Source organism: Zootoca vivipara, chromosome 16, assembly GCF_965207765.1.
Source record: "Zootoca vivipara chromosome 16, rZooViv2.hap1.1, whole genome shotgun sequence".
In the NCBI taxonomy this organism is placed as follows: domain Eukaryota; kingdom Metazoa; phylum Chordata; class Lepidosauria; order Squamata; family Lacertidae; genus Zootoca; species Zootoca vivipara.
The window spans coordinates 539768-561767 of record NC_142599.1 but is presented as its reverse complement, the minus strand read 5'-3'; the positions used below and the strand labels follow the sequence as shown (position 1 = coordinate 561767).

Here is a 22000-nt window from a genome sequence, read left to right as displayed (position 1 = left end):
GCCAACTTTATGTGATCATGTGCTTGGTGCAAAACTCCTGAACTTCTGCATAGCTTCCAAATGAAACTGTTGGAAAAGGCAACCTTTCCAGAAAGCAGCCGCTCTGGCTCTTTTTGGGCACTTTGCTTTTATGGTAATTTATGCTTAAGAACAGAAATGAGAAGGTTTCAGTAATGCCTTCACTCCTGATGCTTATGACTTAGAAGCATTTTCTTATTTTGCCAATTATAATGAAGAAACACTTGATTTTCCAATGTAGAAAACTCCAATAAAACAGACCCTTTTGCAGCAGACAGATAAAAGTTGTGTTTGTATTTTTCACTCAATAGAGGGGGAAATGATCCTTACTGCCAATAAACAGTTCTGATTTGATTCCAAGATAGTGACAATCTAGAAATAAATACCTATAAATACATTCAGAGTTCCTATTACAAAATCATGAAGGAAACACAAAATGGAGAATTAACTTCTGATCCAAACCTAAGCATAAAAGACAAGGCATGTCCTAGCAGGAAGAGACACTCAAGACAGGCATAAAACAAGAGGGAAAGAATTGGTCCAGCATCAACAGTCTTGAAACATACCAATTAGCATAATTCAGCAATCTCTTCCTCTCTTAAATGACACTAGGTGGCTTTATTTGCTTTGGGTATACATAATGAAAGCAGCTTCTTTCTTTTTTTGGAAGAGATTCAGTACCTTGGAGAAACTGCAGTGGTCTCTCTGTACAAAAGCACACCATATGTGTGTGAGCGCGTGCATGCATGATTGCACGTGCAAAAATCATGCACACACATGCGCGCACACACAGTTGTATCAACACGCCATGTATGCGACTGGAGCACAGATCGGTCTTCATTCGTCATTGGCAGCACTTGTCCCTCTCACTTCACCTTGGTTACGCAACTGTATGGGGGAGAGGGGGGGAAAGAGTCTGTCAGTCAGTGACCAATTTTCACTGATAGACAGACAGACAGACAGACAGACAGACAGACAGACAGACAGACAGACAGACAGACAGACAAATGGTCTTGCACATTTCTCCAGGGAAGAAATTCTTACCATTTCTTACATGGTGCAGCTAAACCACCAAGATAAAGGAATATTGTGAAGCTGATGTGAATGTCAATTTACAATTGAAGCAACATTCAGTGATTTGCAGGGTGTCCCACTCAGAATAAGAGATCCTGATGTTGTGCATTTAGGTGTGAAAGCCAAACTTTGGGGCTCTGGAGGCTGTAGTTCATTCAGTAGGAAGATCTGGCCTTCTTGGAATTCCTCGGGAGCCCAACAATGCTAACTTGAGAGAAACAGCCTAGAGTGCGACTATGGCTTGGATACACCTTGCAAAACGAGGAAAGGCCTGCAGCCTGTTACTGCTTTTCCAGTTTAACCACCAAGTTTTTAGTGCCTCTCCTACTTCAGAGCAAGTCCTGAGTGACTCAGATAGCTCTGTCTAGGGTATATCTAGGGTGTGCCAGGAAAGTACGAGGTTCTGCTACTGGGGTGAGGGTGGGGTTTGTTTCTTTTTTAACATTCTGAAATAAAGCCACAGCTGCCACGTTCACAAGAAAAGCCACTCACGGTTGGGAAGAAGCAAGGACCCAGAGCCTGTCGCTCTGAGGAGATGCCTTTGCCCTGGAGTGTCTCGCCCTCCCCTGACAGGCACACCAGGTCCCCAGGTGAAAATGTGCCTCCTTACCGAGGCTTTTTAGGTTTTTAGCTTCTTCTTTTCTGCAACTGTCTTCATCAGCTTTCATTTGCTGGCATTTTAAAGAATTGTTTTTTACTGATGGGTTCTTTATCATTTATATTATGCTGTACCTCAACATCATGACAGGTGGGCTACAACTCTTTTAAGTAAAATGAATAACAAATGAAATGCCTACATTGAGGTGCCAGCGCCTGAGCTAGGAAAGATGGAAAAGGAGGCTAAAGGAGCACCGTTGCATCATTTGAGTGATGCAAAAACTCCCCTTGGCAGGAGAGGCCCGCGATCCTCAGCACCCAAGTCACTTACACAGCTTCATTTGGCCTCTGACCCTACAGAAGATTCCTCTAGACATCGGCAGCCAACGTACCTCGGACGGAACCCTTCTTACGCATCTAGATGCAAAATAAAACTGTCAGCCACCAGGCAGTTAACAGAAAGGATTACACTGGTCAGAGAAAAGCCTCTGGTAGCCAGTATCAAACAGCCTTGTGCCCTGAAGCAACTGAGAGGAAGGAAGAGCACTCCACTTGCAACCAACAGCACACAGCTCAAGCAAACGGCAGAGTTGCCCAGGGGAGGAGAAATGGAAAAAGAAGAGGAGGAATTACCACCAAGCAAATATATTTTAAAAGGTTGAGAAAGGGATCCCCCGATGTATGTTCAGTTTAAAAGTGGTGCCTGGGTCTAAAACAGTTGAGAACACCTGTCCTGTAACATCTCTCCCCTGCTGGGGCCTCCTATGAAGGGCAAAAAGCCGCCAGATGCAAGATGTTAGTCACAATGAACAGCAAGAAGGTGGGATGCAGGAGGTGAGATGAATCAGACACACAAGATGTCAAGAAGAAACAGAAAAGCTGGCTGAAGAAGAGATGAGCCAAGGCAGCCAGAGACCTTCAAGAAAGCAGGAAGGCCAGAAGAGGTCAAGGCAAGAAACCAGGTCCTGAGGGGGCAAGAGGTCCGTAAAGTCCATTCCCCCTCCCTCCAGGCTGGGCAGTCTTGGCACCCCTCAGTACCCCTGTGCCTCTGATCAAATGGTAAAAGTAAAGGGACCCCTGACCATTAGGTCCAGTCGTGACCGACTCTGGGGTTGCGCGCTCATCTCGCATTATTGGCCGAGGGAGCCGGCGTACAGCTTCCAGGTCATGTGGCCAGCATGACAAAGCCGCTTCTGGCAAACCAGAGCAGCACATGGAAACGCCGTTTACCTTCCCGCTGTAGCGGTTCCTATTTATCTACTTGCATTTTGACGTGCTTTCGAACTGCTAGGTTGGCAGGAGCTGGGACCAAGCAACGGGAGCTCACCCCGTCACAGGGATTCGAACCGCCGACCTTCTGATCAGCAAGCCCTAGGCTCAGTGGTTTAACCACAGCGCCACCTGGGTCCCTTCGCCACCTGGGTCCCTGATCAAATGAGGAACCAATAAATGGGCAACTGGGCTGCCCAGAGACACATAGTTGCTTGTGAAGAGGGCAGCAGCTTCAAGGAGCACAGCAGCAAGGGCTGGAGGGGCTGCTGGAAGTCCCTGTGCAGAGCCCAAGAGCGACCTGCGTTTACCTCCATGGCGGGAGCCCCACAAAGCAACACGCAAGAGGAGACAGGCAGCAACAACACGACGACAGGGAAGGACAGAAAAGAAACACAGGACAGTCTCCATGACGTACATGTAAAATCCTTGTTCGCTGGAGATCTGAACAAATGAGCAGCAAAAGAATGTGGCAGACACCAGGGGGCACGAAGCAGGTAGCCCCTTGCTCTCTTGGGGATTTTCCTTCCTGCTCTGACTCTTTCCTCGGGGTTCTCAGCCACTCTGCTCTATGGGGAGATGTTCCTTGTAGAGCTAGTAGCATTAGCAGAAGCGTACAGAACAAGCACATGTATCCAGGAAAAAGACAAGTCAAGTTTTAATAGCCAGATTTCATACAGGGGAAAGGAAAGCCCTGCAGACTGGCCAGGATGTCCTGGTGAAAGAGGCAGCTGGCCCATCAATCTGTGGTTTGTCTGCCCTTTTTAAAAGGGGAGCTGGCTCCAGTGAACAGCCTGCCTACAAACTCTGCTCGCCACTCTTGCCTTTTTGCTTCAAGAGGAGCCTCCAGAGGGCTGAGCAGTCTCTCCCACCACAGTAATGCTCCAACAAAGTGCAGTGCTGCATTTCCCAGAAGGCCTGAATACAGAACATGGCAGCTGCACCAAGTCAGAAACCTCTGCAAGAGCACTCTTACCGCTTCCAGCTCTCTCTGAGTTTCATCCTCCATCCGCCGGATGTCCTCCATCGTCAGGTCAATCCACCTGTCAATCCAGCAGAAGAGCTGGCGATGGAAGTTGGTAAATATCCTTTTTTCTTGCTTTAGAGAGAGAAAAAAAGCAGGCTGAGGCCACAGTCCCTCAGGCTCCCTAAGCAACTGCTGTTCTAGTTCTCCTTCCGCTTTCATAGCTGCCTCTCCCACAGGACTAAGGGAACAGTCCAGAAGCAGGAGATTCGCCCCCAAGAAGGCAATTCTCCAGTCAAACCAAGCTTGTCTCCTCCAAGCTCTGACAAACATTCCCAGCTTCTCACCTTCTGAATAAAGTTCTCTATTTTGTTCTGCAGTCCCCACCACTTGAACTTGATTGTCACCAGCTTGTAAGCGCACATTTTCGGACAGTCTCCATCAGCAGACAACTCCTTCTGTTTGCAGGGAAGCAAAAGAAGGTGGTGAGTGGAGCGTTTCTGTTTGACAGGCATCAGGCACTCTGGGAACTGAATTGAAGTGTCTTACCTTGAAGTCATCCCTACTAAAAAATCAAGCCACAATTCTATGGAACAGGACCTCCTCTCTCTCCAAGGCTGCTTTGGGACTGTCAGTGCTGCACCCAGGAGGCCTCTGGCCCAGTGGGCAGTCTTCCTTCCAACATAGCTGGGGCACATTTTCACATGGGCAGGCCAGCCACCCTCCTCAGAGAAAAGGGCTGATAGGGGGCTGGGGGAAGCTGGGCTATATCCTACCACACAGCAAGAAATGCTGGTGCCCCAGAAGAGGCAAGGGCAGCAAAGAGCCAGAATAACTGAACTGATATTTTATCAATGCTACATTCGGTTCATAGGAACACGGGAAGCTGCTTTGTGCCAAGTCAGACCCTTCTAGCTCAGTATTGCCTCCACGGAATGGCAGCCATGGTTCTCCAGGGTTTCCGAGGAGGGAATCTCTCCCCCGCTCGCCTTGAGATTCCCCTGGACATCAAACCTCAGACATTCCACATGCAAAGAAGATCCAAGGTTTAAATAGTTTAAAGGCAACCAGCATGTTTACCTGCTGTGGTTGCAGATTAATAGGAAGCATTTAGGATTAATTAGGATGCTGAATGCTGCAAAAATCTGGCACCATAATAGAAAACTAACTTGCTTGTTTTGCCTTGACTCCCACCCATTCACAGGAGAATGGAGCCTTAAGAGATCTATGCCTACAACCCCCCCAATTCAGGCCTCAAGCCACAGCCAGGAGGAAAATACAAGGTGGTCTCCCTCCCTCCCTCCCTCCCTCCCTCCCCCAGACACTGACCACAGGCAGACATGCCTCTCACTCAAGGGCAAATGCTTCACCTGTACACCTGTGCCTCACTCTCACAGGCCACCTATTCAGACATACCTCCCCCCCCCAAACTACCCAGACACTTGCTCTTGTCGTTCTCTCACAAACACACCAAACAGATGCACACCTCTCCCTCTCACACTCATGGCCATCCAAAGGGGGTGATTCAGAGGGAGGGGCACAAAGCAAAACACTGAAAAGGTACAGCAGGCTAGATTCTCAACCCCCCCCCCAAAAAAAACAGTAATAGTCTATATGTTTTATCTCATATCTGGTTCTAAAAAGACTAGAAACTTTTTTTAAACAAAAGCTGGGAATTTACGAATTATGGTTCATCCTGGGGGCACCAAAGGACCACAATGCTTGTGGATGCTGGGTTGGCAATCCCTGCTCAAGAACTACTCTGTGTTGAGTTTTTCTGTTGATTAGGACAGAAAAGTCAAATAGTATTACCTTCCAGTTAGGTCCCAAAGGGCCTCTCTTGGTCTTGACTGACTGGAACAAGGCTGGGTCCTCATCAGCTTTGTAGTCCTGTGAAATCAAAAGCCCAATGAGGAATTAGGATGGGTTTTTTGGGGGGGGCACTCAGGCAGCATTTTTCATTGCCAAAAAACAATCAAGTAGGAGCCACAGAAGCTGTAGAAGAAAGGAGAGTACAGCTGTGTTCTCTTCATTTAGCAGCAGCTAAAGGAGGGAAGAATGAACCCTAAAAAGGGGAATTTAACACAATACTGGCCACTTTTCCAGAAGACTCGCCCTTAAGCTGACTTCTCAATGAGTCTCTACAATATCTCTACACAGGTGTTATTTGTTTATTTATTTATTTATTTAGGAAGCCTCATTAAGGAATCCTAAGTCCATTTAAAAGTTTGGACTTCACTTGATGCCTGAAGGATAGCAAGGATGGCAGCAAGCGAACACATTCTAAAAAGTCCCCCCCCCCCAACCCTGAGGAATCGCAGAGGGTCACATCTGTTGTTTGGGGGGGGGAGCATTTTGGACTTGTTTATGCCAGTGGGTGAGCAGGCTTTAAAAATCCGTGTCCAGGCATCTGACCAACAAAATGGAAGACTGTCCAGCCTCTTGGACCCCCCCCCCCGCCCTGCCCCCATCAGGATGATGAACAGGTATGCAAGAATCAACCCCATGGATACCAGAGAAGCAAAATGCTCCATTAGCAGTTTTGCAAGATGGGAGTTCTGCTGCCCTCCCTCCCTCCCTCCCTCCCTCGGCATTTGCTCCCTGAGCCAGGCTCTTTCCATGTGCAGACTGGGACCTTGGCCTTAAGTCAGTTGAAGCCAAGGGATTCCTGTGCAATTGCCACAATCACTCTTGGGATGTATTTTTTCCTTCTGCATCCAACTACAGCACAGAGCAAACATCACCTCAGCTCTAATTCTGAGTAACAGAGAAGCAACTGGCCAGCAGAGCCAACTGGGAGGCTATTGGGGAGTGGGAGAGAGAAGCGGCTAAGCAGTTGCCTTCTCCTTGCCACCAACTACAGACTGTTCATCTCATTATCAAACCAGTGCAGCCCCCGCAAATCTTCAATGGCTGGTTGCTTCAGATTCCTTCTCCTTTGCCTGGCAATGAGAGCACCATCTTGTGGGCAGGCCTCCCTCTTGGGCAGCAGAGCAGCACTTAAGCCACTTCCAATGGCCCCTAGGAGTTGGCACCTATGCCTGGTGATAACAGAGTAAACGATGCCAGGAGGGAGCTGCAGCCCAAGATAGGAAAAGAGGTGCTAAGGAAACACTAGGCTTCTTTAAATGAACCCAAATCTCCAGGGCCTGATGAGCTGCACCCACGGGTACTAAAAGAGCTTGCAGATGTAACCTCGGAGCCTCTGTCTATCATTATTTAGAATTCTTGCAGAACAGGTGAGGTCCCTGTGGACCGGAGGAGAGTAAATGTTGTCCCCATCTTCAAAGGGGGTGGGGTGGAGGAAGACACAGGTAAGTACCAACCAGTCAGCTTGATGCAGATACCAGGAAAAGTCCTAGAACCGATAATTCAACAGTTGATCTGTGAGCACTGTGATTACTAAGACCCAGCATGGGTTTCTCAAGAACAAATCATGCCAGGCAAATCTCATTTCTTCTTTTGATGAGTTAGAAGCCTGCTGGATCAGGGGAATGCTGAGGACATAATGCATCTTGATTTTAGTAAAGCTTCTGACAAGTCCCCCATGAGATTCTTGTGAGGAAGCTGGTAAAAAGTGGACTGGACAAGGTAACTGTTACCTCGATTTGTAGCTGGTTGGCTGACCAAACCTAAGGAGTGTTCACTAATGGTTCCTCATCATCCTGAAAAAAAGGGACAAGTGGGGTGAACACAGGTTCTATTCTGGCCCCTTTTGTTGTTCAACAACTTGGAGAAAGGAATTCAGGGGTGCACATCAAATTTGCAGATGACACCAAGTTGGGAAGGTTAGCTAATGTTGCAGAAAGCAGAATCTGGATTCAATATGACCTTAACAGATTGAAGAACTGGGCCCAAACTAACAAAATGAATTCCAATAAAAACAAATGTAAGGTTTTACACTGAGGCGGGAAGAACCATCTGCACAAATATAAGATGGGGGACACCTGGATTGCCAGTAGCATATGTGGAAAGGATCTAGGGGTTTTGGTGGGCCACAAGATTAACAGTGTGATGCAACAGTGAAAAAAACTAATGTCTTTCTTTGGTGCATCAACAGAAGTATAGTGTCCAGATCAAGGGAACTAATAGTTTGACTCTATTCTGCCTTAGTCAGACCACACCTGGAGGACTATGTCCAGTTCTGGGCACCACAATTTGAAAAGCCGGAAGGTGTGCAGAGGAGGGGGACCAAGATGATCAAGGGTCTGGAAACCAAGTTTTATGAGGAACACTTGAGGGAATTGGGTATATTTAGCCTGGTAAAGAGGAAACATGATAGTCATCTTCAAATATGTCAAGGGCTGTCACATGGAAGATGGAGCAAGCTTGTTTTCTCCTGCTCTGGAAGGGAGGATTCAAACCAATGCCTTCAAGGTACAAGGAAGGAGATTCTCACTAAACATCAGGAAAAACTTTCTGACACTAAGAGCTGTTTGACAGTGGAACGGATGTCCACATGAGGTAGTGGACTCTCCTTCTTTAGAGGTTTTTAAGCAGAGGTTGGATGGCAATCTGCCATGTATGATTTAGCTGAGATTCCTGCATTGCAGGGGGTTGGACTAGATGACCATTTGGGGCCCCTCCAACTCTACAATTCTGATTTGTATTGCAGCTATTTTGAAGGCCATTTTTGTGGCAAAAAGGCCTTTAACTTTGTTGTCAATGAAAAGAGCCCTCTTTTCCACAAATGAGAAAACAACCTTGGAGCCACACACACACCAAGTTCACAAAGTTGTTAGTCCCATTAAGTTGCAAATCTTGTGGGACAAGGAAGAAAGGGGAAACCCCACTCACAGGCAGCTTTGTGGGGGTGTTGGTGTGTAGGCAGGCGGGCAGAATGGGGAGCGTGAGTCAATTGGCTGCTCTTTGCTTCTGCTCCCTGGATAGAGGAGTGGGCTTGACTTGCTGCAGTTTTACAGATCCTTTGGAAGGCTGTCACAGTTGGATTCACCTTTTCTCTAGGATGGTGATGCCCAACTGCTGCAAAACATTTTTATAACCAAAAGCATACTGAGCAACTCTGGTGAGCCCCAGTGATATTTCAAGGTTATGGGAATGGCTTGTTCTCTCCAATATGTTTTCATTTAATGTGAAAAATCCTGCTCTCCATATTGTTAGAGACACTGTCAATTCACTCAGAAGCACTTTCCACAACAACCGCTGTATTCTATATATGTATGCTAATGAGCCCTTTCAAGAACAGCATTAAAAAGTGCTGGAACCAGAGTCAGCCGTGGCTTCATGTCAAACCACAGCAGGCGCCTCCAGCAAGATTGCAGCTCCTCACTTCTCTTAACCTAATTTCATGTATTAAAACTAAATTAGCAGGAATGTTAAAACAAGAGGAAGCACATTCAAAAGATTCACTCAATATGCAAGTCAGCGTGGAGGGAGGTAGATGGAGGATCCTGTCACAGCATGTGTCTGCATGGGGAAAACAGCAGGGGCAGCACGCGGAGATGGAACAACAGCCAGGGCCCTTGACCGTCCTGCCAAGGGGGTTCCCAGGAACTGTAGAGACATCCAAGGAAGGAGTCCTGCAGGGATCAAGCCCTTCAGCCAACTGCCCAGGAGGGAGTTCAGGAAAGGCAGGCAGTGGTTCATGCTCTGGGTCTGGGGGTGCTGCTGCTGCTGCTCCTTCTTCCTCTCCACAAGCCTGTTGCCATGGGAAGGAAACTGTTGGAAGACCCTCCCCACTATGTACATTTCAACCCCCACACCCTGGAAGCTGCAGCAGTAGCTCATGGTTCACATGCAAGACGCAATGAGTCTGCCTGCTGAATGAAGACCCAAAGGGCTGGTCCAGATAAAAAGGCTAGCTAAGATGACCGTGCCCTGAGGGCAGAGCTTCCTTGGATGGCAGCCCTAGGATGGCGAGGAAAGCCAAGGCAACTGACAGGGAGATGATGCAAGTGGCTGAACCATCATGGATGGGCCTGAACTTGTGGCCTGGGTCCCTCGCCAGACGGAGAGCCAAGGATATGGTGCTGGGAAGCTGGCCTGGGCAGAAGAGGGGGCAAGCAAGGGAACCCCCAGCCCTGGACACAGAGGAAAGGCAAGAAGCTGATTTCAATTTCTGGTTTTTCACTCTGCTCATTTTCTTCCAAATCACTTCCAAAAGCAGAGGCCTTTCTGTAGTTAATTGTGTGTCTCCTTCTGCTTACACTTTAAAAGATTCCTCCTCTCTTGGGAAGTGACTTTTGTATACAAATCACGTAAAACTGCTTAGACAAACCTCTGGAGATGATTAGAAGGGGCCAGCTTTCCATTTATACCTTAAGAAAGCAGCAGATGTCAAATGAACCATTTGTATACATTTGGAGAGGCAAAGAGCTGGCATCTGAGTTTCATTAGGACCTTCAAGAGCACACAGAGCTTGGGGCCAGCTGCTCATTGATTAGAGCTTTGGAACAAAAGGCACTGCCTTGCAAAGACGGTTTGGCCAAGGTTCACTCAAGACGAAGGCCGAATGCTGAGCAGCACATGAGGAGCTGGAGAGCAAAAGAAATCCCTGTGCTCCCTTCACAAGATTATCTGCTCACTTTTCAGCCAAATCTGCAATGTCAAGAATAGCCAGGCTGTGGCCTGATTCAGAGAGGATGGCAAAGAGCTTTCTACTACAAAAACACTCCGGGGCTGGGGATGGGGGGGGGGGGAAAGCAACAGGAAGGGCCTTTACTGCTGAGAGATCGCCTTTCCAAACCAACATAGGAACTTGAAAGGGAAAATATGACAAGTGTTGCAAAACATTCCATGGACCGTGCTGAAACAAAAAGAACAAAAAAGTCGCTTCAAAGGTTAAGCCTGATGAAGAGAGGAGAGAGAAGCCCAGCAGAGGGAGGTCTGAGCAGGGGGGTTTGATGGCCCAATCCTGTGCAGGAACTGCAAGCTCTTCCAAGGTCAAACCCTTCCAGACCTTGAATTAGAGCTAGGACAGCACAACTGGGATGCACAAGTCCTCCAACTACCAAGTGGGAACGAATTGCAGATCATTCCTCACTTTTGCGAGTGGTTCCTATAACTCATGTGGAGCGTTCAGAAAGGAGTGAACTTGTGAACTGTGTTAAATGCAACACAGAGGGGGGAGGAGGAGGAGAGGGGGGAGAGCTGTTCAGGATTACAGTACAATCGTACTTGGTTTTCGAAAAGAATGAGTTCCGGAAGTCCGTTTGACTTCTGAAATGTTCAGAAACCAAGGCGCGGCTTGGTGTGGGTGGGTACAGGAACGTCCTGCAGCCAATTGGAAGCCGCTCCAGACGTTCGGCTCCCAAGGCAAAGTTTACAAACTGGAACACCTACTTCCAGGTTTGCGGCTTTTGAATTCCAAGTTGTTCGTGAACTAAGCTGTTCAAAAACCAAGGTACGGCTGTACTATGTTATTCTGCACATGGATCATTCACCCACTCTACAGCAGAAGCAGCTAACCTGCAGCCTGGATCCCCTCACCGAGGAGCTCTTGTGCACTCTCAACATTTCAACAATTAAAATTTTAAAAACTCTGTTCTGAAGAAGTGTCCCAGCAGCCCCCCCCAAAAAAACCTGGCTGCTACTGCCTCCATTTACCTTGCTTTTAACAGCTTCTCTTCTCCCTCTGCTGTTGTGACATTGTCCAAAGTGTCCTTGGCACTCAGAAAGGAACACTCCTTCCCCTTCCCTCAGCCCATATTACAATGGGCATGTGGTGGGCGGGGGGGGAGGCACATTTGCAAGCTAAGGCGGCACCTGAATGCATTTCCCCCCTCCTCAACACAGCGCATGGGCGGGGAGGGAAAATGCTGCAGAATCTCCACCCCCCACCCCACTGCTGGTCTTTGTGTCTGATTGTGTTTGTGAGGCCTGGGGAGGAAGGGGCAGAAACAAGGCTAGAGGTGCTTCTGCCCTTCAGATACAGCAGCTGCCAAGCCAAGCAGGCCAGGTGGACTAGCACAAAAACAGCAAAATGTTTCAATGAAGGCACTGACCCGGGAAAAAAGCCTTCCACGGGCCCATGTGATTAACCCCACCAGAAGTGTCTGCTGCACCCTGAGTTGTGTGATCTACAGCTGCATGAGGCCACTTACTCCAGGCTCCACCTGGCTCCTGTCAGCAATGTCAATGTGGACAACTTCCACGTTCTTCCATGTATTTGGATCTAAGTCGTGCACCTGCGGGGAGGAGAGGAAAGGGGGTGAACCTGGGCAGCAACTAAGAGTTTCCCTGATAATGCCCTCCTGGCTCAGGGTACAATGTGGTCTTGAGGGTAGGATCAGTGTGAATCCATTTCCCTCTGACTGGGGCCACTGTCAGGCTGCAGCTCACCCGCCCAATATGGACCACCAGCTGCAAACATAACAAGGCAAAAGGAGGGCATGAGACCGTTTTGAGAGGAACATGCATGTCTCATTTTAAAGAAAGTTAGTTTCACATTTAATGTAACTTTCTTTCACCTGAGCATTTAAAAACATTTTAAAAATTAACTTTAGTATTTTAAACTAAATGAGCACTTATCTGCTGGGTTTTTTTGCATGTATTTATTGTTGATGTGCTTGTTTTAGAAATTTCTTACCTTGAAATAATTGTTAAAGGTCAGTATACATACAAGTTTTAAAAACCACAGAGTTGGATGGAGCCAGAGGCTGAAGTACAGTCTGAGCACTCAGGGTACGGGAGAAACATTTGCTTTGGTATGAACCCCTGTGCCCCCCCACCCCCCACATTGCTTATGAAGACATGACTCCAGTGGCTGTCATGCTCTGGAGTCTGCTGTCTGGCAAAGAAGCAGCAGCAGTAAAGGCCTTGCCCAAACAAGGTGGTGGCAAAATGTGGCTCTCCAACTTACATTGTTAGATGTTCCCAAATCTGATTTATGCCAAGTCTCAATTTTGATGAAGAAGTCGTCTTTCATATATTCATTCTATCAAAGATAAAAAATATAAATAAGGCAGTAACTAATGTGGTTCATTTGTAAATCCTCTTCTAGTCTTTTGCAATATATCCATCTGGTCTTTGGAGAGGCAAGTGGGGGGGGGGGACCTGATTCCCACCCCCAACTCAAAGGCAAGTACATGTGTGGTGGAGGAAGAGAACTGTCAGGAAGCAGGAGAATGCTAGACGCTTCCAACCAGCCACAGATTCTTTCCTGCAAATGTCCCCTCCCCAGACCCCACAACTGCAAGCCAGCCCTGCAAGCCAGATTCATAGGAGAGCACTGCCCAGAGCAGGTAGGGCAAAGCACCTTTCTCTACCCTCCTGGCCACAGCTACCACATCTGTGTTGGGGAGGGGACACAGCAGCAATGCCCAAACAGAAAAGCTCCAGAATGTCACCCCACTTTTAGCTGCAATGTGGCAGCACGTGGGAAAGAGTTTAACACACCACAGACTAAAGCTTTTGTCTGACCCACCACTCCCAGTTTAGCTCTCAGAGAGCTGAATATGGGATACGTTCCTGATTGAAGGCTGTGAAGGAGGGAAACCATTTTCAGAGAAAGGCAAGAATGCTGTTTTTCTTTTTTTAAAAAATGAGGTGCCTGTACTCATAAAAGGGTTGTGGGTGCCAGCACAAAATGACTGCCATGAGGAGGGGTGGTACTCTACTGTTGAGTACTATCAGAAGAAGCACTGCACCTGAAAGAGGGACCTCACACCAAGGCCCCAGGTGCCTACATTCAACCGAGAAGAGCTAAAAAGCTTCAAAGGTGCCAACAGTTCAGCCTATTCACAAGCCAAGAGAAACATAGTACTCACCGTTACAACTGAAGCCCACCAAGACATGGAAAGAAAAAGAAAAGGGAGACAAACAGGTATGAATGTATCTCAACAGGAAGCTCAACAGGGTGTCATTCTTCTTTGGGTGAAATTGCTGGTCACAACAAAGATAAGTAACTTTTGCCTAAGAATGGCTTCTGTACCTGAGGGCTAGAAAGTACTAAGGGGATTATTGGGTTGTCTTTGTTTTTACTATGTATTTTGTGTTTTTTGTATTGCAATTTTATGTTGTGAACCACCCTGCGCTCAACGGGTATAGGGCAGTATACAACCTAAATAAATAAATAAAACTTAACGTGATAGAGATCTAAAATAATGTCAACATCATAATGCTGTGCATACATTTTCACTTGGGGATAAGAATGGTTGCAGACGCTGGGTTTTTTCCCCCAATGGCTTGGAGCACTGAGTGGGACTGCGGTGGTCAGGGTGGCCGCCTACAGGGCTCATGGTTTCCCACAGAGTGAGACAGCCAACAAATACCACTTCCTCCACAGCCTGGCACTCCTGGCTGTGCCCCACAGCCGCTATCCCATGATGGCAGCCCCCTGTCCCTGGGCATGTTCTCTGCCACCCTGTATTACTACACAGTGACAAGGGACCTGGTCCTGACCAAGGCAGCACCTTACAGTGGTTCCCTCCTCATCCTCAGCAGGACTGCCATGGCCCCTTGACACCCCCAGTCCATCCCCATGTGCCCCCTCTCTCCCATCGCTGGGGCAGCCACCCCTGCTGCTCATTCCCCCTCTTAGGCATGCAAGAAGAGAACCCTGGGAGAGGAGAGATCTCCCAAATGTCAGAGAGGGATCCCTTGAGGTCTTCAGCCTGCTCTGAATATGTCTCTATCCTGCATCTTGGAATTCCCTAAATGCCGAATCCTTTTTTAGAAGTCAAGATCCTTTTCAAAAATTGCAACCAGATTTGAGTTTGTGATGGAGGAAGAAAGAGCTTAGGCCTCAATGAAATGTTGGTGCTTTTTAACTCAAAAATGAGAGTGATTTAACTTAACAAACAGCCGCCACCACCACATCATAATGCTGTTATACAAATGTATGGTGCACTTGGAATACTGTGTTCAATTCTGGTGGCTGCATTGCGAAAAGGCAGGTTGGTCACTCTAAAAAACTGTATTCAAGGTTACCTGTGAAATACTAAAATACAAACAGCATCAAAGCAGGCATCATGAAAAGATGTGAGCTAAAAACAAATAAAACAAAGCACTGCAAACTGCAAAAAAGACCCTCTGGACATCACAACTTAAGAACCCCTTGGTGCGCTCTCTCTCAGACACCTGTGGCTCCTGCAGCATCAGGTCTAGGCTAAGGCACACACTACATGAGCCACAGTCACCAGCAATACCCCCCCCCCCAGTCTGAGAAAGCAGCTCTTTATATCTTCAGACAGCTCAGGACTGAGCTACAACACAGAGCACACAGCCCAGGTTAAACTGCGGTGAGCCACAACTCCAATGAAAGCAATCCAAGTTGCAGGCAACTCTGAAGAGTTTGAGATCACCCATATCCTTGCAGTTCTCTGAAGGGGTCAGGCATTTGGTGCTTCCCCTTATGAGGACCTGACATTACTGACAAGCCCAGTCAAAATCCCTGGAAGTCAGAGGGGGGGGGAGACTGAAGTGGCAGATTACTTCCCTGCCTGGCCCTGCCCCACAGTGGTGTTTGGCTTGAACACCTTTGAAACCACAGAGCCAAAGTATGGGGAAAGGAGACTCACTTGTCCTGCAGTAAGGATAGGCATTCCAGGCCTTTTCATGGAATACCAACGAACCTTCTGGAGCAAACATCCGCACAAACCCAGGAACTTTGCTGCAACAAACCAAAGTGGGATGTCAGATGTGAGCCTTGCCAAGTGAAGTATGGTCCAGGCACCTGCTCCAAGAGATGCATCCCTTACCCAAATACGTTCAATGGCAAATACAGTTGTACTAAAGTCAGGGGCTCAGCTCTGCCTCTTCCCAAGAGTGTCGCACTGCCAACAAGGTCAGAGGGAGGGAGCTATGGTGGACAAGGAAAGGTCATCAAGTCCCAAGGAGGATGTCTCTCCAGCCCACCCCAGCTGCCGATATCTGTCGTGCCCCCAAGAATGGAAGCTGAGGAAGGTACTCAGCAAGGGGAGCTCCTGTAGCCCCCAGGCTGCCTATCAGGGATTAAGGCTGAGTCACCCCACTCTTTCAGGCCCACCTATCTGCAAGCAGCCCCTTCTCTTACCTCTTCAGGTGGTAAATCTTGTGTGTATACTGTCCTTTTTCGCCATCCTTCTCATAAGGCTCGTTGGTTAAGACTTGGATCCCTTCACCACCACCTGTCTCATTTTTACTGGCTTCAGCCACAGAATAAAGTTGTCCAACTTGATACTAGGGAGGGGGGGAAGGAATGTTAAGATTCTTTTTTTGTAAAGTGCCCTGTGTCTTTCAGCAGCCTCCCACACATAACTGTGATATTTATGGAACCGCTGGGAAAGCCCAGGGAAAGCCCACAAGAGTTCCCTTTGCTGTTGTCCCCACAATGCTCTGTTCTTTGGCCAATAAAACCCCATGCTCCAGTATGGCCAGAGGTTCTCCTGGCAAACCATGGTTTTCTCCTGGCACCCCACATATAGGACTACCATTCACCAAGAGATCTCTGCTAAGGCTCAAGAGAAAACTGTTTCCCAAGATGGCTTACACTCGTTCTTAAGAACATTTTACAACATGTCTACTTTTTTAAAAAGCAAAACAGTAGCATAAAACAATTCCCAATAAAGATAAATGAACATGTTAGTTTAAAGCTTTAGCTAAAGGCAGGTTAAAATATCATGTTTAAAGCCCACTTAGAAGCAGTCAGGGAAGAAGCCAGAGACAGACCTCCTTCTGGGAGGGAGGGACATACACAGATCTGTAGCCTCCACTGAAAAGGACTCTGTCTTTTGTATCCACCAATGGTGACTGACCTAGTAGCAGAGCCTCTGTGATGGTGCTTGGCACCTGGGCAGGTGAGCCTTCAAGCACTCTGGCCCCAAGCCATTCGGGGAGGCGTGGGGTGGGGAGAGCTTTTTTTGGCCCAAGGGTGGCACTGACAGTCAGTCATTTTTAAAGGGCCACACGCCTGTGGCAGACACAGCCAATATATATGCATACACACACACAAAAATATATACACTCACCAGTCATGCAGGAGCAAAGCACCTACCCCCAACCCTACCAAGCATTTCTAGCCCACCCCAATCCAGCACTTGGGTATGTCTGGAAACACTGCCTTTTGGTTTGTACAGATCAAAAGAGAGTACTGTGGCGTTCCTTTAGAGGTCTCTCCCTGAAGAACAGGCAGAGAGCCTTGTCTCCTGATCAGACTGAGGTATGAAGCTGGCATTTGCCAGCCACTTCCTATGACATGGTTGGCTAAATCTGGCCTGTAGGCTGCAGGACTGGCACTCCTGGATTGAAGCTTTAAGGGTCAATTCATCACAGAAGCAAGCAGGTAGCCAATGTATCTGACACAAAACCAGTTTCATGTCCTCTGAACACAAACATCACTGAACCATCTTCAAAGGCAGATAAATGTTTGCCTGCCAAACTGCCTTGCCCACCCAAGCACAGGGCCAGCAGAAACCCTGGCCCCTTTTCACACCCTCATCTTCCTGGGCTGAAGGGGAGTTGAGAGCTGGCTGGAAACTCATATCCTCACCAGTAACCAGAGTCACATAATCCCAAATAACAAGGAAGCAGCTGCCAGGCCCTTGTGAGCAGCAAAGGATTGGTGACACTTCACTGGGTGGTGACAGTCGATCCATTTTCGGAAGGATGGGGCAACCATTGCCAGGAAAAGCAGCAGGCAGCGTCTAACTTGATTCAATCCAAATAAGAATTCGATCACCAGGGGAACGGGGCAGGGACACACGTACCTCTTGCACAGAGCAGGGCAGGACCACACGGCTGAAAGACAAAAGAAGAAGAGGCTATGCATGTAAGACAACTTTGAAAGAGGGCTGGCAAGAGGCTGGCTAAGGACTTATGTTTGCAGATAAAACAGTTTCTTGATGCAAGGGGTGGAACAGTTTCACTCAACTACAAGAAAGCTCAAATCCTGTCCTGAAAACAAACAAGAATTGGCTAATAAGCTTTGCAGTGCTTTTTGTTCTAGAAAAGGGCTATCCAACTTTTCATACTAAGTGGGCTGTGAGAGGACTGTGACACAGAACCTGTGGGCGATATACTGAATTAAATTTTCATACTGTAAATTAAAGAGTGCTCAATGTATTTAATATATACTATTAATATAGGTAATTTTATATATATAATTAAATATGCAATTAATTTTATGGGGTGCTGCTTTTCTCACATGTCTGAGAAAGAGACAAGCAGCAGGGTTGTGGCGAAAGACTCCCCTGCTCCTTGTCCCTTCAGCCCTTTTCAGCTTAATCTGCTAATTCAGTCCCCCCCCCCCCCAGGCCAACCCTCTGACTTCCAGGGATTTTGACTGGGTTTGTCACTAATGCCAGGTCCTCCTAAGGGGAAGCACCAAAGGCAGACACCCCTTCAGAGAACTTCTTTCCTGGGTTCTTCTCCCTTCCCCTCCACCAGAGGCAACACTGGATCTGATTGCCTGGGCACCAGGTTATTTTTTCTACAGCTATTTAGTGGCACTTTAATGGTGGGCTTGTGAAAGTGTATCACTAAAGATATTTACCTCCAGATATGGAGGTAGGAGTGGAAACACTATAAAACCATGCCCACTCAACCGATCCAGTTTAGGATACCTAGAGATGGGAAGGCCTGGGGGAGGAAACAGAAAAAATGGGGGGGGGGGAACCAGGTTCCCCTGTTTTTCCCCCAAAGCCGTTTTTTTCTTTTTAAATTTTTTATTTGCTTTTTTGTTGACACACTGAGAGAGAAAAAAGGAAGAAACCCAAAAATACAAATGAAAATAATAATGAACACAAAATTATTTACAAAACAATAAAGCAAGATTTGGTCTTTGAACTATAGACCTGACCTCCCGTCTATTCCTTACTTCAATTATATATTACTTGTTGCCAATACACCTTTATCATAATTTAACTAATCCTTAATTTGTCTAAGGTCTCATGTCTTTCTTAAAGCTACTACTGAAGTTATTCGAATGCTGCAACAGAGTTTAAACTGCTGCAATTATTTTTCAAATACAGTGGTACCTCGGTTTAAGTACACAATTGGTTCCAGAAGTCTGTACTTAACCTGAAATGTACTTAATCTTAATCCATTCCAGACGGGTCCGCAGAGTACTTAAACTGAAAGTACTCAAACCGAAGCATACTTAAACCGAGGTATGACTGTATACTTTAAAGACCTCCCATTTTGAGACAAATTCCTGTTTTGGTTTACTCTTTATTTTTTCTGATAGACTATATAACTCCGCATACTGTCAATTTTTGAGTCCATTCATGAATGGGGGGATTTCATCACTCTTCCATTTCGCAGCAATACAAACTCTTACTGCAACCGTAGCGTATAAAAAGATAGCCTTCATGGGGGGGGGGGGGATATCCAAATCTGTAATTCCCAGGAGAAAGTTTCCAGGGTGTTAAGTACCATCGGTGCTGCATTTTTTCCATAAATCTTCCCATGGTTTTTCCATAAATTTTCCCATTGGGACATAGTAATTGAGTGCCCAAAGTCTTGTGACCACTTAACCATGGCTGTTGTAACCTCCCCTCACGTCGGTATACTTTTGAAAGGGTTGGGGTTTTTTAGAATTTACTAGCTCAGATTCGAATTGAGAAATTTCTATTGCAAAACCCTTTTGTTTATCAGATTTGAATTTTTCATATACGTGATGGTATTGGAAGCAATCTGCAATGAACTCTCTTATTTCCTCAAAACTTTTAAATTTTAGTTGGTTATCTTCTTCCTTTAGAAGTGTTTTGTATGTTGGCCAAATTTCCTGGGTATTTTTCCTTTTCACCGTGGAGGCTTCTATTGGGGAAGTCCACCATGGGACTTTGGGCTCCAACAGACTGAAACAGAAGCAGATTCTCAAGGAACTCCTGCAAGGGCCCTGCCACCTTCCCTCCACCAACTCCCCTAAGAAGAAAGTACTGGTATAGCTGACAACTCTTGTCATGCAGGGACACACGAACCTCACCCTAGACTCACCTGGTCACCTTCCAAACTGGCCTTTACCAGGCAGGATGGACAATGGACTTACGAAAGCAAGAAGCTGGTTGCATCGCTGCACGCTTCATTGGACAGCAGAGACTAAATAAGACGACTCCTAGCTAAAGTAACAGGTTCAGCAGGATGCAAAGGTCTCTCCTGCACAGATCCAGACACTGGATTGCATCAATGAACTTAGTGAAGCATGCCTAAGGGCTCATTTCTTCAGTATCACTGATTAAACCTAGAAGATAACTTCACATTTCACCACTGGGGTTTGGAATCAACTGTCATCCCTACAGATAAACCTTTCCACAAAAGTGTTTGTGACTGTATCCCAGTCTCCAGTACAAAACATTCCGGTACATTACAGGGATTCTATAACGCAAGTCAGTAGCACAAGATGCTAACTGGATCCCGTACAGTGGAACCTTGGGTTGCAAACGTGATCTGTGTGGAAAGCACATTTGCAACCCCTAGCATTCACAACCCACAGCGTTTGCAACCCGCGCACACGTGTGATGCGATTTGGTGTTTTTGCGCATGCGTAAGCACCGAAACCCGGAAGTAACCCGTTCTGGTACTTTTGGGTTCGGCGCAGAGCGCAACCCGAAAACGCGTAACCCACAGCGTTTGCAACCCAAGGTATGACTGTATCTCCCGAAATTAAATAGGAACAACCCAAAGCAGCTCACTCTATAGGATTATGTGTCCAGCAAGGCCCAGAAGGATCTAAATTCTGCTTAACTTTACGTATCCCACTCAACAAACTTTTCAAAATGAGTCTTAAACCCCCCCAAGTTCCATATGAGTGAGCAAAGCTCCACATGGATAGGAAAATAATATTCCTGCCTCCGGACAGAAAGTTCGTTTTTCTTCTAGTTAAATACCATTTGACATTGTCTGGAATTGAAGCTATTGCTTTTCTTGGGGGAATTCGCACCAAGCCATCCCCGCAGGTGCAGCCCCTGCCTTCCCAGTGATCTTCCCTTTCTGCTCGACTGAGTTTCTCTTTCACGGAGAGGTTTGTGCCATCCCTACGCCAATACGAAACCTGGCCAAGCCGGTGCGTTCTGTACTTCAGGACTAGCCTGGTGGCAGCTGCTCAGGCTTGGAGAGAAAGTCTCCATAATTAATAAATAATCTCCATATTAATTATAATTGTTAACTTGCATAGCTGCCCAGTTTTCCCTTTTCTCGCGAGGAAGCCTATTCAGCATAAGGGAAAATCCCTTAAAATAAGGGATAACTGGGCAGCTATGAACTTGTCAGGCGGCCTTCGGGTCCGAGAAGGCATCTCACCAACAGGGGAAGGCGCTCCCCCCCCCCAACCGCGCAGAAGCCACTGAGAAGCGCAGGAGGCGCCCAATGGCCGGCCGCCGCCGGGGCCTCCCTCCTTCCCTTCGGCCTTCCGCCCTGATTTCCCCTGAGCAGGGAACGGCCCTGGCGCCTCTGGGCTTCGCCGGGAGGGAGTCGAGGCAGGGGGCAGGGGCGGCGCTGAGGGGAGGCCGAGGGGGACGAGACCGGAGGAAGGACCCCCCCTCCACTCCCCCCTCCCTCCTCCGCTCCGGCCACTCACAATTCCTTGATGAGCACCATCTTCCCCCGCAGACAGGAGGCCAACGCGCAGGCGCGACCGGCGCCTCCTACCCATAGCGCACCGCGCACTTTCCGGGAGCTGCTCCCCGCCCCGAACGAAGAGAGCAGCCAATCGCCGTCGTGACCTTGCCGAGATGGCCCAGCCAATAGGAGCGGGACTTGGGAAGGCACGACGGCCGGGAGTGTCCGCACCGCCCCACAGCCTCGCGAGCCATTCGCTCATTGGCTGAGCGCGCGAGCGGACGGGCCGCACTCTCCAGCCAATGACAAGGGCGCCCCGGTTCAAGCCCAGCGGCATCTCGTTCGCCCCGCCGCTAGCCAATCAGCGCCACCCGGCGTCCCGAGGCCGGGCGGGGGAGCGGAGCGCGGCCGGAAGTGACTGGCACCAAGCCGAGGCGGACATCCGGCCGCCCGACGGAGCGGCTTCCGGGTCCCGTCTGCGGAGGCTGTTTCTAGCGCATCCAGGGCCAGCCCTTCCGGGGCGCCGGGGAGAAGGTGACTGAAGACCCCCGGGCAGCGCTGGGCCCCTCCCCGCCCTCGCTTCCTCCAAACGGGTGGAGCCCGCCGGCCCCGGGCGGGAGGCATTTCTCGGGTGAGAGGCGT

General features: G+C 48.1%; 1 protein-coding gene across 1 annotated transcript; it reads right to left on the bottom strand.

The window, feature by feature from the left end:
* Window positions 1-281: 281 nt before the first annotated feature.
* On the bottom strand, window positions 282-21422 carry PITPNB (phosphatidylinositol transfer protein beta). The gene is made up of 11 exons (XM_060269991.2): window positions 21378-21422; window positions 17569-17599; window positions 15897-16042; window positions 15403-15494; window positions 13651-13658; window positions 12744-12818; window positions 11986-12069; window positions 5735-5812; window positions 4270-4380; window positions 3935-4057; window positions 282-906 (listed from the first exon to the last, which is right to left on the bottom strand). The coding sequence occupies exons 1-11, from the start codon at window positions 21395-21397 to the stop codon at window positions 856-858; spliced, it is 819 nt and encodes a 272-aa protein (XP_060125974.1). The 5' UTR covers window positions 21398-21422; the 3' UTR covers window positions 282-855.
* Between the last annotated feature and the right edge of the window lie 578 nt (window positions 21423-22000).

What these genes read in the sequence shown, in the direction of transcription:
- PITPNB (XM_060269991.2), bottom strand. Translation starts at nt 21,397, where the DNA reads ATGGTGCTCATCAAGGAATT. An exon ending in GGAGCCAGGTGGAGCCTGGA is followed by an intron (nt 5,813 to 11,985) that starts GTAAGTGGCCTC and finishes TTGATTTCACAG; the next exon opens with GACTACAAAGCTGATGAGGA. An exon ending in CTCAGAGAGAGCTGGAAGCG is followed by an intron (nt 907 to 3,934) that starts GTAAGAGTGCTC and finishes TCCCCCATACAG; the next exon opens with TTGCGTAACCAAGGTGAAGT.